This window comes from Sinohyriopsis cumingii, chromosome 6, assembly GCF_028554795.1.
Source record: "Sinohyriopsis cumingii isolate HCF-2022 chromosome 6, ASM2855479v2, whole genome shotgun sequence".
In the NCBI taxonomy this organism is placed as follows: Eukaryota; Metazoa; Mollusca; class Bivalvia; order Unionida; family Unionidae; genus Sinohyriopsis; species Sinohyriopsis cumingii.
The window spans coordinates 118,984,472-119,003,248 of NC_142966.1; the positions used below are offsets into that span (position 1 = coordinate 118,984,472).

Below are 18,777 nucleotides of genomic sequence, written 5' to 3' on the forward strand. Positions count from 1 at the left end.
ATTTTGTGTTGTGTACATGTCCTTATAGCCTTCTCTTTCTTCTCTTAATATATCATCATTTCTTCTGTATGTCTGATTATTCCTTTTGACTTCGTCCGTTTTTCCTCTTTCCCTTAATTGTTCTGTTTTTCATATGACCCGTTTGCTTTGTTATATATATGCAAATTTTCTAGTTCTTATTCTCGCACCTTGTGCTTTATATATTTCTCGTTTCTTTATTTCATTAGTCCCCTCCCTTATTTCTTCCTCTGTAAGATTACTTAATTTCTTTATCTCATATCTATGTTAAATTCCCTCTTAGTCCTTGTGTAATATTACTATATTGTTTGCTCATTTTTTTTCTTCTCATTTCTCTTTTCAATGTCTCCCACATTATTATTATTATTAGTAGTAGTAGTAGTAGTAGTAATAGTATTGTATGTTCCTTTAGCATAAATTCTTTTAGCATACTTTTAATTTCTTTTACATATTTCTCCTGCTCTAAAAGTGCATTATAAATTGACACCGTCCTTGTCCCCATCTTACTTTTTACCTTTAATTTTACTAGATTATAATCTGATATTTCTTCGTTACGTATTTCACATACCTGGTTATTGTTCATACCTTCGGTCGTTATATAAAAATCATCTAGTCCGCTTCCACTATCATTTTTGTGCGTGTAAGTACGCAATCTCTTTTCAACATTTTCTCTATATGTATCTTTATAGCTTATATTTCGTTTAAAAGCTTTTATCAGGTGTTTCATAACGTTGTTGTTTGTTTTTTTTTTTCTTGTATAACCTTCACGCCGATCTACGTCACTGTCAATCAAACCAAAGATGAAATGGAGGATGGGCAACATAACGCTTTCACAAGATATGTCATACATTTCTCGAGTGAGAACGACTCAGAATTGGCGGACAGGTCAGTGCGAGCAATGAATATCTGATGCAATCGTGACCTCACGACAATGACCTTCAAATTAGTCTTTCACACAAATTATAAAAGGTATGGTCTGTTTAGAAATGTACCAGTGACGTTCCTCCTTTACCTAAGAAGGACACTTTTATCCTTCTCAATTTACTCATTCCACATCCAAATCAGACACAAGACGGGGTCCTTGTATCACTCGCACCATATGGGTACTAAACTCAATGATAGTATCTCAGTCAATCGTCAGGTGCTACATACTTTGGTAATATAATAATTCGCTTGTCTGCAGTATATTGCCGTTCGCTAGAGTTGAAGTAAAGGTAAATGAACCATACATTATTTTAAAGCCGCAAAGAAGACCAATATAAATAATTTATTAAAGGATTTTGAAGGCTCCATATGTTGGCGTCTGATATGGACTTTCCCATGATCTACCCTGTAAGAAAGAAGTGATGGCTGAACATTCGCACATAGTTGTTCTTCACCTAGAGAAGCAGATTTCTGCAACTACTTTCTTAGCCTCGTGTTTCTAGTAATTGCCAAACGATATTAATATATAAAGAAATAATCAAGCATGTGCCAGTAAATATGTATTATCTTTATTTCGTCAAACTTCAAAGCGAAACTAAAATTGCAACCGGAAACAAGGCCGACATTAGGGCACTCTATGCAGCGCGATGCGGTATATTTCTGACTTTTCACCCAACAGAGACATTGCGAGTTTAACTGCACGAAGAAACATGTTACATATTGTTGTTGTTGTTTTACAGTTACTAATATAACAAAGATTTATATAACAGGGACTTGTAAATATGCATGCCCGCATACAAGTTTTCTAGGTGTATATCAAAATAATGCATGTTACAATTAAAGTCTGCACCGGTCTCTTTCTGAGCCAATTCAAAGTACTGCATATTAAAAGCTTGCCTGGCTCGCCGTCAACGAAATTATACACGATATAGTATTGCACAGGCATATTAGTTTGTCACCTAGCGAATTATATGCGCGTTATCATATGGATTTTGGGTACATTTATATCCCTTGAAATTCTAGTAATAGTCAAAGACGGTTTTTCAGTTTCCGTGTCTTGACATTTCTACGTTAGCCGTTTTCTACGGGGACATGTAGTGTTTTGCACGTTCATACTTACTTTCTATAACTTGCTAGTTTATGGTGGACTAAAATTAAATCTGATCTGGGGTTTAATATTGTACAGTCATTGATCGGTCTTAAGTATTACATTCCCCCCTCTCCCAATCTCATCTTTGAATTTTGCACATAAAGCACTAATCTAATCAAATCTTGCTAATTATAAGGTAAATACAGAAATAGAGACGAACATTTTTATTTCCTTTAATTATTTTAATTGATTGAATAATATGAATTTATCAAACAATGAAGTCATCCTATAATCTAATACATTTATCCATCAGGATTCAAACGAGGAATCCAACATGTTCATTTAAGTAGACCTTGCAGTTGAAAATCAAAAATACAAATTCATCTGGATGAAAAATATTATAATCTGCTGAAGCCGTCATCAAACTTTATTTCGACACGACACGAAAATAATGGATCGATAAAGTTATTTATGTAAACTTTGTCTTTATTCATGCATTTAGATCAAAACAACTACAGACCTACAGATCTTACGCCTATTATTTCAAAAATATTTGAATACAGCATACTGCAAAGATGTGAAGTCGCAATCTCCGATCAACAATTTGGCTTTAAAAAGCAGCATTTAACAGATTTATGACTATGCCTTTAAGGAAACTGTCAGCTATTATGTAGAACTTGGCAGGCTAGTGTTTGCAAGCTTTTTCGATGGTAGTAAGGCATTTTATATGGTCAGTCATTGGTTACTCTTTACAAAGTTCATTCATATTAAAAGACCTGTCTACATAGTTTATATTTTAGTTAACTGGTGTGGCAAACGGTTGTATTATGTGCGATGGGGAAGTGGAATATCCAGCACTTTCCATGTAACCAATGGGGTCAGGCTGGGAGGTGTTCTTTCCCCTTTGTTATTTAATATATATATATATATATATATATATATATATATATATATATATATATATATATATATATATATATATATATATATATATGGTGTTGGTGTTGTGCGGTTTAACGCCATTTTTCAGCACACGATAGGCTATACATGGTGGCCAGTATTAATGGTGGAGGAAGAACCCGGGAAAACCCCGGAAAGAACCACCGACCCACGAGAAGCTACTGTCAAGCTTTCTCACATACCCAGATTGGCCGATTCCGAGACTCGAACCCACGCAGACAAAGGTGAGATGGCAGTGATCCATAAGAGAGAGCGCTTTAGACCACTCGGGCCCCCCTCCCCCCAAAAAAAATTATATATATATATATATATATATATATATATATATATATATATATATATATATATATATATATATATATATATATATATATATATATCCCGTTTAGTTTTGCTGATGATGTGGCATTGAAAAGTGCTTCAATCGCAGGTTTAAGGTAATTATTAAAGATATGTGAACAATACGCATTTGAGAATGATATCATCTATAATACAAAAAAAATCAGTATGCGTGTTTTTTCAACCAAATTCTTTCAAATTAACATCACACCCCCACCCCGTATATCTTAACGGCAATGCTCTTATGTATGTCAACAGTTATACGTAGTAGGGTAATATTTTGTAATCCAATCGGTCAGATAATGAAGATATGATGAGACATTACCGATTTTTTTGTACTTCATCATCAAACATGCTTCTACGCAAAGTTAAGAATCGTTTATTGAATATCAAAATTAGATAATTCAAACCTTATTGCTGCAGTATGTATTGTGCTCCTCTATCGACAAACTTTAGTGAACGTATGAAAAGAAAACTAGTTATTGGCTGTAGTAATAGTCTTCGTTTTCTATTATAGATGGAACAGTGCCTCCAACATGTTTGTAAATTATAATGTATTCAGTTTTGATGAAGTAATAAGAAAGTATGTATTCTCAATGATGACAAGAATATCTAGTAGTAAGAACTGTATATTGAAATCTCTTTGGAACTACGACATTCATTTAAATTCTAGTATTATTAACAGATGGAACAAATTACTCTTTAAATGTGCCACTTAATTTCATTCTTAACAATGCAGAGCGCAGTTAATTGTGTAGATACATCTGTATACTTGTACGTATGATATACATGTTCTTTCATGTTTCCAATATTTTTAATTAATGTCTATATTTTAATTTTTGACGTATGGACTATGTAGTCTGAATAAAGAATTCTTATCTTAATTGCGAATTAGTCTGTCCAGCGTATTGCACATTTTGAAGTATTCCAATTAACAAGATTTAAAGTTGTTCAGCTAGTATCATGATTCATTTTAAATATTTCTTTAGAGTTACTGCCCATTAAATATTTTTTAATAATAGATATGTAAGAACACATGTGTCTGTTACATTTATTAGTAAATTCGTCTCTTGCATGTGGCTTCTTTATGAATTTAAAACGGAAAAGTAAATATTGAAAATTCTGAGTTCATCTGTAACGAACTGTTTGATTGCTTTTGTGGAGTGACTTAAACACTTACATTACAAGACAGCTGCAAAAAATCCCAATGTTTGATGATAATCCTATCTAGCTCAGAGAGCAAATGGTAATTCTCAACCACGGAAGGAATGCTATTTTCGTCTTCGTCCGTGATCATTTTAATGAATCAAACTGTGTGAGACAAAATACCTTATCGAAAGCTGCAACAATTATATCATTTGGGCGATTTCTTTTTTTGAAATTGCTTGGGCGTTAATTCAGTCAGTGAATTTCTGAGCGTGTCATCAATAGTGATAAGCCTTCTTCATTTCATGGCTTGGATCTTGGGTCTTTTCATGAAACTGGATGACACGAAGAATATTCAACATATTGATGAATAGTTATGCTTTATAATGTACACTAGTTGATACATAGTTACATCAGTTTAAACGATATCTGCATCAAAATAATACTTTGTTTTGATACGTTGAACGTACATTTAAGTGAAGGATGAAATTTATTGAAGGATCCTCTGTCTCTTCTCTCACGTTAGGAGCGTACTGAGAACAAGATTAACGGTTTTAAAACCACTACCTAACAACAATGTGAACACATTGCGATAATGCATGTCGCTTTCATATATATAAGTATAATAAACATTAAAGGACCATCCATTTAGCTCACTGAGTCAATTGGCTTATATTTTTAATTATTATAATAAAAGCAAAGTAATTTATATTCAAACAAGAAGCCAGATACATATCGATATTTAGTTGTGCAATATTGATACATTATCTGATTTTCGATTCACAAATAAAAATTTAAAATATTAATGATAAATTTAGAGCGATTAATAGCTTACGCAGATACTACGTTCAGTCAGAATATACACAGGATTGCATCTCCTTAGCAACAAGTACGAAACTTTCTGGGTATAGCGTCTTAGTAATTTAAATTCAAATTTATGTGAAACATTTTTAGAACGTGTCATTTTTTGTCTTTATACATTTCCAAGGAGTAAAGTTGATACACACTGCTACACTACATAGTCTTCGCAAGAGGAAACATTGTACGCACTGGTAGGTTATGCAACATTTCCACATGAGTAAACATTGTACGCACTGGTAGGTTATGCAACATTTCCACATGAGTAAACATTGTACCCACTGGTAGGTTATGCAACATTTCCACATGAGTAAACATTGTACCCACTGGTAGGTTATGCAACATTTCCACATGAGTAGACATGATACGCACTTTTAAATTGCAACATCTTCATATGAGCAAACGTGGTACGTACTGTTACATTATGAATCATTTCCAGATGAGTAAAAAAAGAGGTACGTATTGGTAGCTTTTGCAGCATCTTCACATTGCAAACGTAGTACTCACTGTTAGGTTATGCAACCTCTCCCTATGAATAAACAGTACGCAGTTAAGTTGCAACCACCTCCACATGAGTAAAGGTGGCACGAATTGTTCAGGTGCAACATCTCCGCATGAGCAAAAGTGGCACGCACTGTTAAGTTGCAACCACGACCACATGAGTAAAGTGGTATTCACTTTCAAGCTGCATCACCTCTACACGAGCAAAAGTGGTACGCGTTGGTAAGATGCAAGATCTCCAAGCGAGTAAATGTGGTACTCAATGTTAAGGTGCAACATTTCCACACGAGAACGAGTGGTATCCATTGCTAAGTAACAAAACATTTCCACACCAGTAATCGTGGTACGCACTGTTAAATTGTAAGATCTCCACATAAGAATACCTGGCACGCACTGTTATGCTATGCAACACAAAAATCTTGTTAAGAGACTAATACTCTCCTTTTAAGTCAATGTATTTTTGGTACTGTGCCATGTGGTCTAATGATCTCCATCAAAGGCAATGCAAATTTGGTACTGTGTCATGTAGTCTAATAATCTCCATCAAAGGCAATGCAAATTTGGTACTGTGGCATGTGGTCTAATAATCTCCATCAAAGGCAATGCAAATTTGGTACTGTGGCATGTGGTCTAATAATCTCCATCAAAGGCAATGCAAATTTGGTACTGTGGCATGTGGTCTAATAATCTCCATCCAGGGCAATATATTTTTGGCACTGTTCCATGAGGTCTAAAAATCTCCTTCTAGGGCAATATATTTTTTGTTCTGTGCCATGTAGAATATATGTGTAGAATATATGAATATGAATAGTAATCTGCTGATTCAAACTACGGTTAATTATTTCGTACCCGAATGAGATGACGAGAACCAAAGAGAAGTTTCACTGAAGTTCTCCTACTTCAATCTGAGTTACTTCTCAAACTGGCGGATTATATTTTTAGAAATAAAGCCGCCCTTCCTTTTACTCGAACACCCAGTACCTTCTCTCTTCCAATATACTTAGCTATAAATTGGCAATCGTTCAGTTTCAAAGGTCAATACGTGTATGTCGCTCTTTTATATTAATTAATAAGATTTCTGTCAACATGTGTTTTCTGTGATACACTCCGGTACTCCTTTGATGTTATAACCACGTTTGCATTAATAATACGTTTCAAGTTTCTGATCTTTGAGTTCGGCATGATTGGTCCATAATGTCTAAAGATAATGGTGAAGAATTTAACATTTGTATGAACGTTAATTCTAAATATGTTTTAAACGGTAATCATTATTTTTATTTAACAATATCGGTATGATATTATGTCATACTTAAGGTCCAGATTATCGGATGCTGTCACAAAAGGCATTTTTGTAGATGAAACATTTATTTTTTGCATTTTCCTTGTTTATCCTGCTGAAAATTATATTACAGATGATTTGGTCTGCAACATAAATTGAGACAGGAACAAAATAATCTCAAATTTTCATTCGGAGACCTAGTGGCATTCGTTGTACCTGTACATGTATATTACACTATTAACGTGCTACATGTACATTACTCTCAACTAAAGTCTTCTTATGGTATTATTATTGAAATTGACAACTTGATCCAATTTTGTTAGGAAATAAAGTCCTACATACGTGCGTACGTTCAGTCATATTTCTTTTTATAAAGCTGCTTAGTCAATAATTATCACCTTAACGGGTACAATTTGTGTACGCATGTTTGTACTTTGTTTTCAAATTAATTTCGATGCACTGGTATACCTCTTCCAGGCAATTCTAATCAGAGATCTTAAGAGAGGAAGTTCATCAGCCGTCATAACTAAACAGTCGTGCGATGTCGTTTGAAATTCCTTGCTCCACGGAGATTCAGAAATGTAAAGAGGTTCTAACTCCAAATTGTTGTCTGATTCAACTTCAGCGCAATATTTTTTTACTTGCTTGAGGATTAACTTGTATTCTTGAACCTCTAGAAAAAAGTCACTTCCTTCCGCATGCACCTTGTCCCAGAAAACTTGTTGGAAATGTTCATACAATCTGTAGTCTGCATAGTTCCACTTTTTTAGGTTCTTTATATCGTCGGATTTTAATGCAAAACTTGCTCCTCTTTGGAGAGTATTTAGGGGAACATATATAATATCTTTGGTCTCCCAACAAAGAATTCTTTTCATTAAAACAAGTGATTCATCAAAATACTCCATCAACATAATGAGAGAAAAATCTTCATCGAGAGTTTTCAAAAGTCTGTCTATTTCGGTTTCATTGTAAAATGATTCCCTTTCTAGACCTAAATCGAAGGACATTCTGTTGTGAACAAATGCAGTTGATACATTCCAATTAAAAGGATTCTCTAAAAATTCGCTAACGATGTTGGCTTTTGACAATCCCATCTCAACCGCATTTTTCACAAGACCGTGATAAAGGCCATAATAAGTTCCCGCCGACATCATATGACTGGCCGGTTCTCGAATTATTCCAATATTCACAGTATCTTTGGGCAGTATGGATTGGAATGCTTCTCTTTCATACATAACATGGTTGCATAATATATCGTATGTTTCATTATAGGGCAATGGTACTATATTTTCACGGCGGACGGTGTCTTCATATCCAATATAATTGAATCCATAACCTGATGTCCTTTTCGGAAGTACGATATTAAGTTTATTCTGAATCGCAAATCGAATAAATATGTTCATGATAGTGGTGCTGCCTGCTTTGTGAACTTTGAGGAAGGCCACGTGATTCTTTTTCGTGGAGCAGTTTATGTGGCTTGCTGTTGGTCTCATTTCCACACCGTCTTTCCTGGGTGAATGCAGTACTTCCCTGCATGATGATGCGCTGCTAAAAGTTGAATTTATACGTTGGAGCTGTGGTTCATAGAGAGAAATTTGCAAGATGAACCAGAAAGAGGATATGCTCAGAAAAATTCTGAAAAAGCAAACAAATAATAATAATAATGATAATAATAATAATAACAATAATAATAATAATTTCTCTTAAATGCGAATTTTAATATTGTAATTCACGTGCAAAATTGTGAAGTCGTGTCGCTCTCTATAATGGACATAACTGTGGTCATTTGAAATTAGATTGTAATAGACTTTGAATCTGGACGAACCTGACTAAATTAACTACTACATGTAATGTTTTTTTTTCTTTTCATCCACAAACTTCCATTAGAACATTCTAGACTGAGCTTTGTATTGTTGTTTTTTGCCATCGTTCAATCCGACTTTCGCGTGTCTCCGTGTGATCATATCCATCACTGTTCCATGTGTGGCAATATCTCTCATTCACGCGAGAGTCTATTCCGTGGTATGGTTTATAATTACTTGTTCTGGCCGATTTTTAATCAATTCATCGGTATCCACCCTTTAATCTTTGCTCGGGCCATTTTTCATTTGTAATGGACCATATTTTATAACATAAAACGTGACTCCGTCTCTTCCCAGTCATTGGTAACAGTTGTGGTGAGATAACAAATGATGTGTATGAGATATCAATATGACAACTATTGTAAAACGTGGTAATATTACAGTGTGACAGCAACCGTAAAACGTAGTAATATTACAATGTGACAGCAACTGTAAAACGTAGTAATATTGCAATGTGACAACAATTGTAAAACGTAGTAATATTATAATGTGACAACTATTGTAAAACGTGGTAATATTACAATGTGACAGCAACTGTAAAACGTAGTAATATTACAAGTGACAGCAACTGTAAAACTTAGTAATATTACAATGTGACAGCAACTGTAAAACGTAGTAATATTACAATGTGACAGCAACTGTAAAACGTAGTAATATTACAATGTGACAACAATTGTAAAACTTAGTATTATTGCAGTCTGACAACAATTGTAAAACGTAGTAATACTACAATGTGACAACAATTGTAAAACTTAGTAATACTGCAATGTGACAACAATTGTAACACGTAGTAATATTACCAATTTTGAAACAAGCTTACAATAATTACAGCAGTCTTCTTTATTTTCTAGTCCAAGCAAAATAGTGTATAAACCCCTTTGCAATACTTACAGAATTATCAATTTTTGCTTTAGCGAGCAGAGACCAAAGCACGTTAGCATATTGGTAAGTTTGTCATGGTCCACTGTTTTCGCTCATTCACTTGGCAAATGCTCTGAAATTAATAATAATAATAATAATAATAATAATAAAGAAAATGTTGCAAACTTATATGCAATACAATTCAAAAAATGAGCTTTCCGATATACATAAGGCGTCGATGCTTCATAATTTTAACACTTGAATTTGAAAGTATAATAATAAATCGACTTGAAGGTTGTGCTTTCAAAACACAGATAACCGCGCTTCCCCGTTGCTATCTGCAACCAAGAGTTGTAGCTTCTTGAGTAGGTCACGAAGGATAAGGACTGCCTCAGGAGGAAACATCAGTAGGCTGTGTGAATTTTGTCTGTTCATGCCCAATAAGTACGTAGATGGTTATTGGGTAGAGGATGTTGATATATTCAAAGGTATGACTCAGATGTCATGTCCCGTAGTGAGAGGAATGGTATGAGGCACCGTAGCGGACAAAAGCTGGTCCAATCAGAATGTTGCCATTGAAATTTAGTGTCATATGTCCATAATTCTAATATCACACGTTGCATCAAAAATGCTTGTCCTTAAAGTTCCATTTTCTAGGTCGAGATTTTAGATTGTATCTGTTGAATTAAACAGTAGTGGCTGCTTGTACTTAAAGTTCCATTTTCTAGGTCGAGATTTTAGATTGTATCTGTTGAATTAAACAGTAGTGGCTGAAAGTTATATTTTCTATGTGGAGGTTTTAGATTGTTTCGTTTGAATTACACGGCGGTGATTGAAATTTAAATGTCATACGTAGAGCATACTTTATTTACGTACTGGTTCAATGTGCTTATGTTGAAAGTTCCATTTCACATGTTGAGTATTTAGATTTCATCTGTTGAATTACACAGCGCTGGTTGAAAATTCGATGTTCAATGTCGAGTTTTTAAATTTTATCTTCTGCATTATACGGCGGTTGTTGAAATTTTAATGTCATATGTCGAGACTTTAATTTTAACATGTTGAATCACATTGATTATGTTGAAAGTTCCATTTCGCATGTTGAGTTTTTAGATTGTATCTGTTGGATTACACAGCGGTGGTTGGACATTTTATTGCGCTTGTCAGAACTGTTATTTTATATTGTGAAATGATGTGTTGGTGATAAAAGTAATATTACCCAATGTCCACTTTAGCAATTCAAAATAACATCGAGTATTAAGATGCACCATTCGTGTATTCAATTATGAGGCGTTATTACATTTCGTGCATTTACAAGTTACCATTCACCGGTCGAGAATTACTATGAATTTCTTCACTAGAGGTCGTTCTCGTGAACGGACCTCGTATTTGTAAACAAGAAGGCTGCTTCTCGTTTCTGTGAAATTCAACAGGTGAAATACTCGCCATTTGCAATGGAACTTTCATCACAACCAGCTACATTCAACATGTGAATTAGGGATTCTTGACATATGATACTGAAATTTCAACCACCATTGTGTAATTCAATTTATACACTGTAAAACGTTGACATAGGAAATAGAACTTTAAACCACCACTGTATAATTCAAATATAAAATCTAACATTTCGATCTAGAAACGGAACTTTAAGGACATGCAATTTGATCCAACGCGTGATTTTGGATTTCTCGACATACGACATCGAAATTTCAACTGCAACTTACTAATTGGACCAGCTTTTGTCCGCTACGGCGCCTCATAGAATGGGATCTGATGTCAATACAACTTGCAGGTATGTATATTTGGCATTGCCAATAAGAGCACACAGTGAAAATCTTAATAGTTTATGTGTTATGAACAAGCCACTCAATTCCATAGGGATAGTGAAAGACTTTGGGTCATAACACAAGGATTCCAGTTGTTTCATGTGCCTATTATCATTGTTTATGCACACCCACTTGTAAACATGTCGGACAAACAAATGTCGAATTATTTGAAATTTATGGAAGGGTTACTTTAGGCCGATCCCGGGGTCAGAACAAAATTAATTCTTTGGCACAATTTACACCCATGTGAATATCATTCATACACAGTGTATGTATCTAGCTTTAAATGGAGTTCAATAGCATTATACCCAGACATAAGAACGTACGGACTGGCCCTTATCACAACATCCCCTAGCTTACTACAAGATAGCAGAAAGAGAATGTATGGACTCGTGTTAGTGTGTCTACACTGAAATGTATATATTTAATTTCTTATTCCAAGCAAGACTCTGTGGAATTATGTTAGTGTGTGTGCGTGAAAAAGAGTATATAATTAACGTACGTAACTAGGTGATGTGCGACGGAGTTCATCAAATCCACTTACAAGAGGTGAAATTCTCCTCATTATCAATTGCTTTACAGTCGAAAAGGTTGTACAATTTTATCATCGTGTATAAATAATAATTATATGTTGCACAATTGGAAGTTTATAATGCGTTTTAAAATGCCCAAGATTATAATAGTTGCCATTTCCAAAGTAGGTATACTCCATTTGCATAGGCCACCACCTCATATAAACACAATGTCGTCACAAATCGTAAAACATTTTAATTGAAATTAATAGTTATAAATAAGATGATCTTAGCCACTATCCCTGCTTCCCCGTCTTTGACCTTCAGTATTTTGGATCCTTATTTGTTTAATATGATCAAAGTGCCAATTAAACATACTCCTGGAGCCAGGTGACAATCAACACATGCGATAAGATGAGGCATTTAAATAACATATAGAGAATCGACAACAACAAATAAATGAACGAAACAATTTGCATGGACTGACGAATGACCATTTGTAACATTACTCATCTCCCAACGCAACATTAGTCGAAGGCAAAAACCAAAAGGTTTCAATTATAGGTTACAGCGATCTGTAGTATTTCGTGGCCCAAGAAAAAATAGGCTTACATTCAAACCCACAGAAAAAAATCCACTACGCTCCTTTATCAAACGTGCGCAGATATGTTCATTTTTCATGAACATCACTGCGAGAATGAATACAATTGTGTCGCCATTTGACCCACCCTGACCTTTCACGCTGTTAGAACAGGGTCAAAGTTTTTCATTTTAGTATGATCGATAAATCGGACATATTCTTTTTTGTGTTGGGGTTGTTACATTATTACATGCTAGATGCTGTCTTTTTTCTTTACGCGATTAGGCAGCCACGGGTGATAAAAAAGAGGTGGATTGTCGCCCATAGCTTGCAACGTTTTGACGACTCTGTGGAAAGGTGAAGAAAGATTTCAGTATCTTAATAGTGGCATTACTCGTTATATTTTCCACCATTTCGTTTTGCACATCTCGTGAATTTAGACTTGCAAATTTTCCAACGTACTGTGTACGTAGTTAAACCAAATATTTCTGGATATTCTTTTTGTGTTGCATCCCGTATTAGTGAACATCATTAGACTAGTAACCCACTGATGATATCAGCATTTATTCAGTCATTCCATTTATCTTTCTTTCCGTCTTTTTCCCTTCCTTCCTTCCTTCCTTCCTTCCTTTCTTTTTTTCTTTCTTTCTTTCTTTCTGAGTTTAAAGTATTTACTACAGTTCATCTGTCTTTCTTTCTTTCTTTCTTTCTTTCTTTCTTTCTTTCTTTCTTTCTTTCTTTCTTTCTGAGTTTAAAGTATTTACTATAGTTCATCTGTCGCGCTTTAGTTAGGTGTTGTGTTTAGATAAATTTTCGGACACCGTAATGGTACATACCTGTTTTATATGTTGTTGTTGTTGTGGGGTTTAACGCCTTTCTTCAGCACACGATAGGCTATGCTATGCATGGCGGCCAGTATTAATGGTGGAGGAAGAACCCGGGACAACCCCGTAAAGAAGAACCACCGACCCACGAGAAGCTACTGCAAGCTTTCTCATATACCCACACTGGCCGAATCCTAGACTCGAACCCACGCAGACAGAGGTGAGATGGCAGTGATCCGTAACGGAGAGCGCTTTAGACCACTCTGCCACTCGGGGCCCCACCCGTTTTATATGAACACATTTCTAGGTTTATGTTTTGTTGTTTATGTGCTTTATATGTATGTGTCGGTGGTTCTTCCTATGCCAGTTAAACAGGCCGCTATGTATATATGTATAGCCTGAAAGATGGCATTAAACCCACAACAACATGAATAACATTCTACAAGGCAAATCACAGACTAAACCGACAAGCTTCTACCCCTTCCATAGGGAAACTCAAAGACAAAATCGATCAGCTTCCATTTGATTCCACTTACTGTATAGGTCAAATCACAGACAAGATCTACAAACTTCCACTCATTCCATGCGGCAGACAAAATCGACAGCTTCAGCTCATTCCATGAAGCAAATCACAGACAAAATTGATACGATTCCATTCATTCCATGAGGCAGATCACAGACAAAATCGATACGATTCCATTCATTCCATGAGGCAGATCACAGACAAAATCGATACGATTCCATTCATTCCATGAGGCAGATCACAGACAAAATCGACAAGCTTCCACTCAATTTATGGGGAAGATCACAGACAAAATCGATTAATTTCCGCTCAATTTATGGGACAGATCACAGACAATATCGACAAGCGTCCACTCAGTTTATGGGGTAGAATCGGTAGATCATAGACAAAATCGATAAGCTTCCGCTCAATTTATGGGACAGATCACAGACAAAATCGATAAGCTTCCACTCATTTTATGGGGTAAATCGCAAGGTCTTTGTAATATATGCGAGGCAAAACTATAGTTGTCACACAGAAACCAAATTCTTAAATAACGGACAGACACGGTCACATTTTAATTCTTATTTACAACAGGCATATAACTACAAGAAGGATATTAAAATAAATGATATAAAACGGGGGGGGGGGGGGGCGGGATCTGTGGATCTGTAGTCTCCCATGTGGTAATATTGATATTATTTATAATGGCAAATTCAGTGCTATAAAAGAAAAATCCAGAATCAGGGCGATAGACTGACGAACATGAATGTCTTGCCTCTTGTGAGACACTGGTCACATGCACGACTAAATATGTTGGATGTGAGGAGCATTATGGGGGATATATTCCCTAACACATGTTTTCGATGTGATTTAGTAATAGTAAAGGCACTCGCATATCACCGTCAACTATTATTTTCGCTTTCGATACGCATCTTGAAAAGTCAGTTCTCTTAGCTATCTTTTTTTTATAAACTCTGACCTTGCCTGAATAAGAATATAGCAAACAATCGATTTTTAGTTGGGGGTTTTCTGGAGAAGATGGCAATCGATCTAACACCAATGTCTAATTAAGAAGTCGCTCAGTGCAGCCAAGATACGAACAATGTATATCATTAATGAGTGGGAATCAGCTTAGCCGCGATAGCTCGGGCTAGACATGCCAGTTTATGCCAGTTTTATGAAATGCGGGTCAAAAACTATCAACGACTGAAACAAATGATGAGCCAGTATCAAAACAATGAACAAGGAAACAATAAAGAATGAATGAACGAACAAATGAAGGATTGATAAAATAATAAATGACAATCTTGTTCTATCCGTGTATCATCCATAATATTTTATGGACCTAAACATCCCTTATCCAGTTAACTGCTCATCCAACAGGGCAGAATGTTGTATATACTCTTTAGATTACGAGTATGTGTGTATATATATATATATATATATATATATATATATATATATATATATATATATATATATATATATATATATATATATATATATATATATATCATCAAATGAACCCAGGTGGCTCTGGCTAGATATGCCAGTCTATGGGATGCGGGTTAAATACTATAAATAACTCAAGTAAATGAGGGAGAAAGTATCAAATCAATGAACGAGTTTAAAATAAAAAATGAATGAACCAATTGATGATGAATGAATAAGATTATAAATTACAATCGTTTCTGATTAGCAAATCAAACCAAGCATTTTAATGCGCTCTCTCTCTCTCTCTCTCTCTCTGGTTATTCGTCTTTGTCCATTTTCCCTCCTTCCCTCATTTAATTTATATTTTCTTATATATAAGACTTTTGCTCGATACGCCTAAAAACCGAACCCTCTGGTTATCGGAATGCCCTCAGGACAATGGTTTCTTCTTCCGAAACATTCCTTCTTTAATATCATCTTTCCCCAGTAAACCGGAACCACTCAACTCTGAATACCGAAATATTTTCGATCCCAAATTCCAATTTTACGCTTAAAATATCCCCATAAAACAGAACCTCAGTTAAAACTTGGAAATATACTTTAGCTGCTAAATTACTGACACAATGAAACATTAATTGCTGTTAACAGGAGTGGTAGTAGTTTGATGTACGAGACAAGACCAGGAAACTGCCCAAGGACACGCCTAATTAACGCAGCACTTGACATACGCGCCGACACAGATTATGGCAGACAACAGGCTAAGCTTAAGTCTTTGCAACATAAAAAAGAGAGCTTTTAAGGCTAATTCCATGGATTACTAACAAAATGCTTATAGGTAAACCAGTTGATTATTTAATTGTGATTGATGTTATTCATTTTGATTAAACATCATAGACCAATCAATTTATTTTAATTAAGTATCAGCGCTTTGTTAAACAGCCAACACTTCACTTTAGATGCTTCGCCGACGGAAACGGACAATGGAGTATTATAAATCGCAGATTCACTCAAATGATTTTCAATAAAGAAATATTAAATATCAAAATATCATTTTATAATTCTAATGCACATATAATAATGATTTCAAAGTACCTTTTTCATTCCTAAGATGTTTCCTGTGATAAGGACTATATCTGTGTGGAGTAAATCTATTTATTAATTTAATAGTATACAATTTTCGATAGCAGCGAATATTGTTCCGCTAATTCATCATTAAATGCGTATATTAAAACTATAATAAAAAATAACGGCTTTTCTAAATTTGTGCACTTTTCACACAAAGACACTAATGCTCTCTCTATCTCTCTCTCTCTGGGGCCCCGAGTGGCCGAGCGGTCTAAAGCGCTCTCCGTTACGGATCACTGCCATCTCACCTCTGTCTGCGTGGGTCCGAGTCTAGGATTCGACCAATGTGGGTATGTGAGAAAGCATGCCAGTAGCTTCTCGTGGGTCGGTGGTTCTTCCCGGGGTTTTCCCGGGTTCTTCCTCCACCATTAATACTGGCCGCCATACATAGCCTATCGTGTGCTGAAAAATGGCGTTAAACTCCACAACAACAACTCTCTCTCTCTCTCTCTCTCTCTCTCTCTCTCTCTCCTGATTATTCTTTAACTTTGTCCATTTTCCTCTTTCTCTCTTTAAATTTGATATTTTCTTATCGAAGCTGTTTACTATAAACTCCTCAAAACCCTCAGGATACCGGAATGACTTCAATACCACGCGTAGTTTAGTCTTGAAATTGTCTTTCTTTAGCATCTGTCTGTCTGTCTGTCTGCATGTCAAACACACAAGCACGCATAATAAAGAAGTCGATAGTAATTATGAAGTGACTAAAAGGTACGTTTTTCAATGTAACATGAAAGACGTTTGATGTCGTTACCAATGTATTCACGCAAAATCCACTAATAAAATATTATTACGAAAATCAGAAGAGACTAAAATGGAAATATTAATAATTTGCACGTAATGTAGTTCCTTAGAAAACCTTCTGTATGCTTATAAACGTACTCGCTTCATATGAGGAAATTGTATTTAATATTAACTGCCAGACATGGCTAAACCAGTTTGGCTGGAATTGTTGAAGATATTTTGAGATTCTGGCACTCGCATTTATCTATATGTATCTTTCTACGCATATATAATAATTTTTGTTGTTGTTGTTGTAGGGTTTAACGAGATTTTTCAGCACACGATAGACTATACATGGCGGCTAGTATTAATGGTGGAGGAAGAACCCGGGAAAACCACGGAAAGAACCACCGACCCTCGAGAAGCTACTCATATAATAATAATAATAATAATAATAATAATAATAATAATAATATTAATAAACTATCTTTAACGAGGATAACACATTTGGTCATTAATGACCCATCTGCCATGTGGTCTATGTGTGACTATACTGGGAAATATACAAATATGACCCATATTCAATACACAGGTACATACATTTCTGCACAAGTCTTACTTTATATAAATATATATAAATATATATATATATATATATATATATATATATATATATATATATATATATATATATATATATATATATATATATACATATACATACATACATACATACATACATATATATATATATATATATATATATATATATATATATATATATATATATATATATATATACACATATATATATACACACTCATATATATATACACACACACATACATATATACATACACATATACATATACATATATAGATATATACATATACATATATAGACATATATATACATATACATATATAGACATATATATACATATACATATATAGACATATATATACATATACATATATAGACATATATATACATATACATATATAGACATATATATACATATACATATATAGACATATATATACATATACATATATAGACATATATATACATATACATATATAGACATATATACATATACATATATAGACATATATACATATACATATATAAACATATATATACATATACATATATAGACATATATATACATATATATATAGACATATATATATAGAGACATATATATACATATATATAGATATAGATATATATAGATATATAGATATAGATATATACACACATACAGAGATATATATTGCGATCAGTCTGTAATGTGTTTATGTAAGTACTATTGTAGACACAAGGCCGTGTGATAAAACTTTATGTACACGTGGTTGTACTTATTTTGTTCTGAGTAAGATATAAGTAAGATATTTATAATTGTTGTA

At 34.4% G+C, this 18,777-nt stretch overlaps 1 protein-coding gene across 2 annotated transcripts in view; it reads right to left on the reverse strand.

Moving 5' to 3' along the window:
• Window positions 1-2,241: 2,241 nt before the first annotated feature.
• Window positions 2,242-18,777, reverse strand: part of LOC149797827 (galactosylceramide sulfotransferase-like) — a 28,999-nt gene continuing 12,463 nt past the window's right edge. For both annotated transcript variants that reach the window (XM_089962843.1, XM_089962844.1), the window contains 2 exons: window positions 9,869-9,971; window positions 2,242-8,750 (listed from right to left, as the gene is read on the reverse strand). In XM_089962843.1, coding sequence (XP_089818969.1) covers window positions 7,556-8,750; window positions 9,869-9,918 — 1,245 coding nt within the window. In that variant the 5' untranslated portion in view covers window positions 9,919-9,971 and the 3' untranslated portion in view covers window positions 2,242-7,555. The remainder of the gene's footprint in view (window positions 8,751-9,868; window positions 9,972-18,777) is intronic.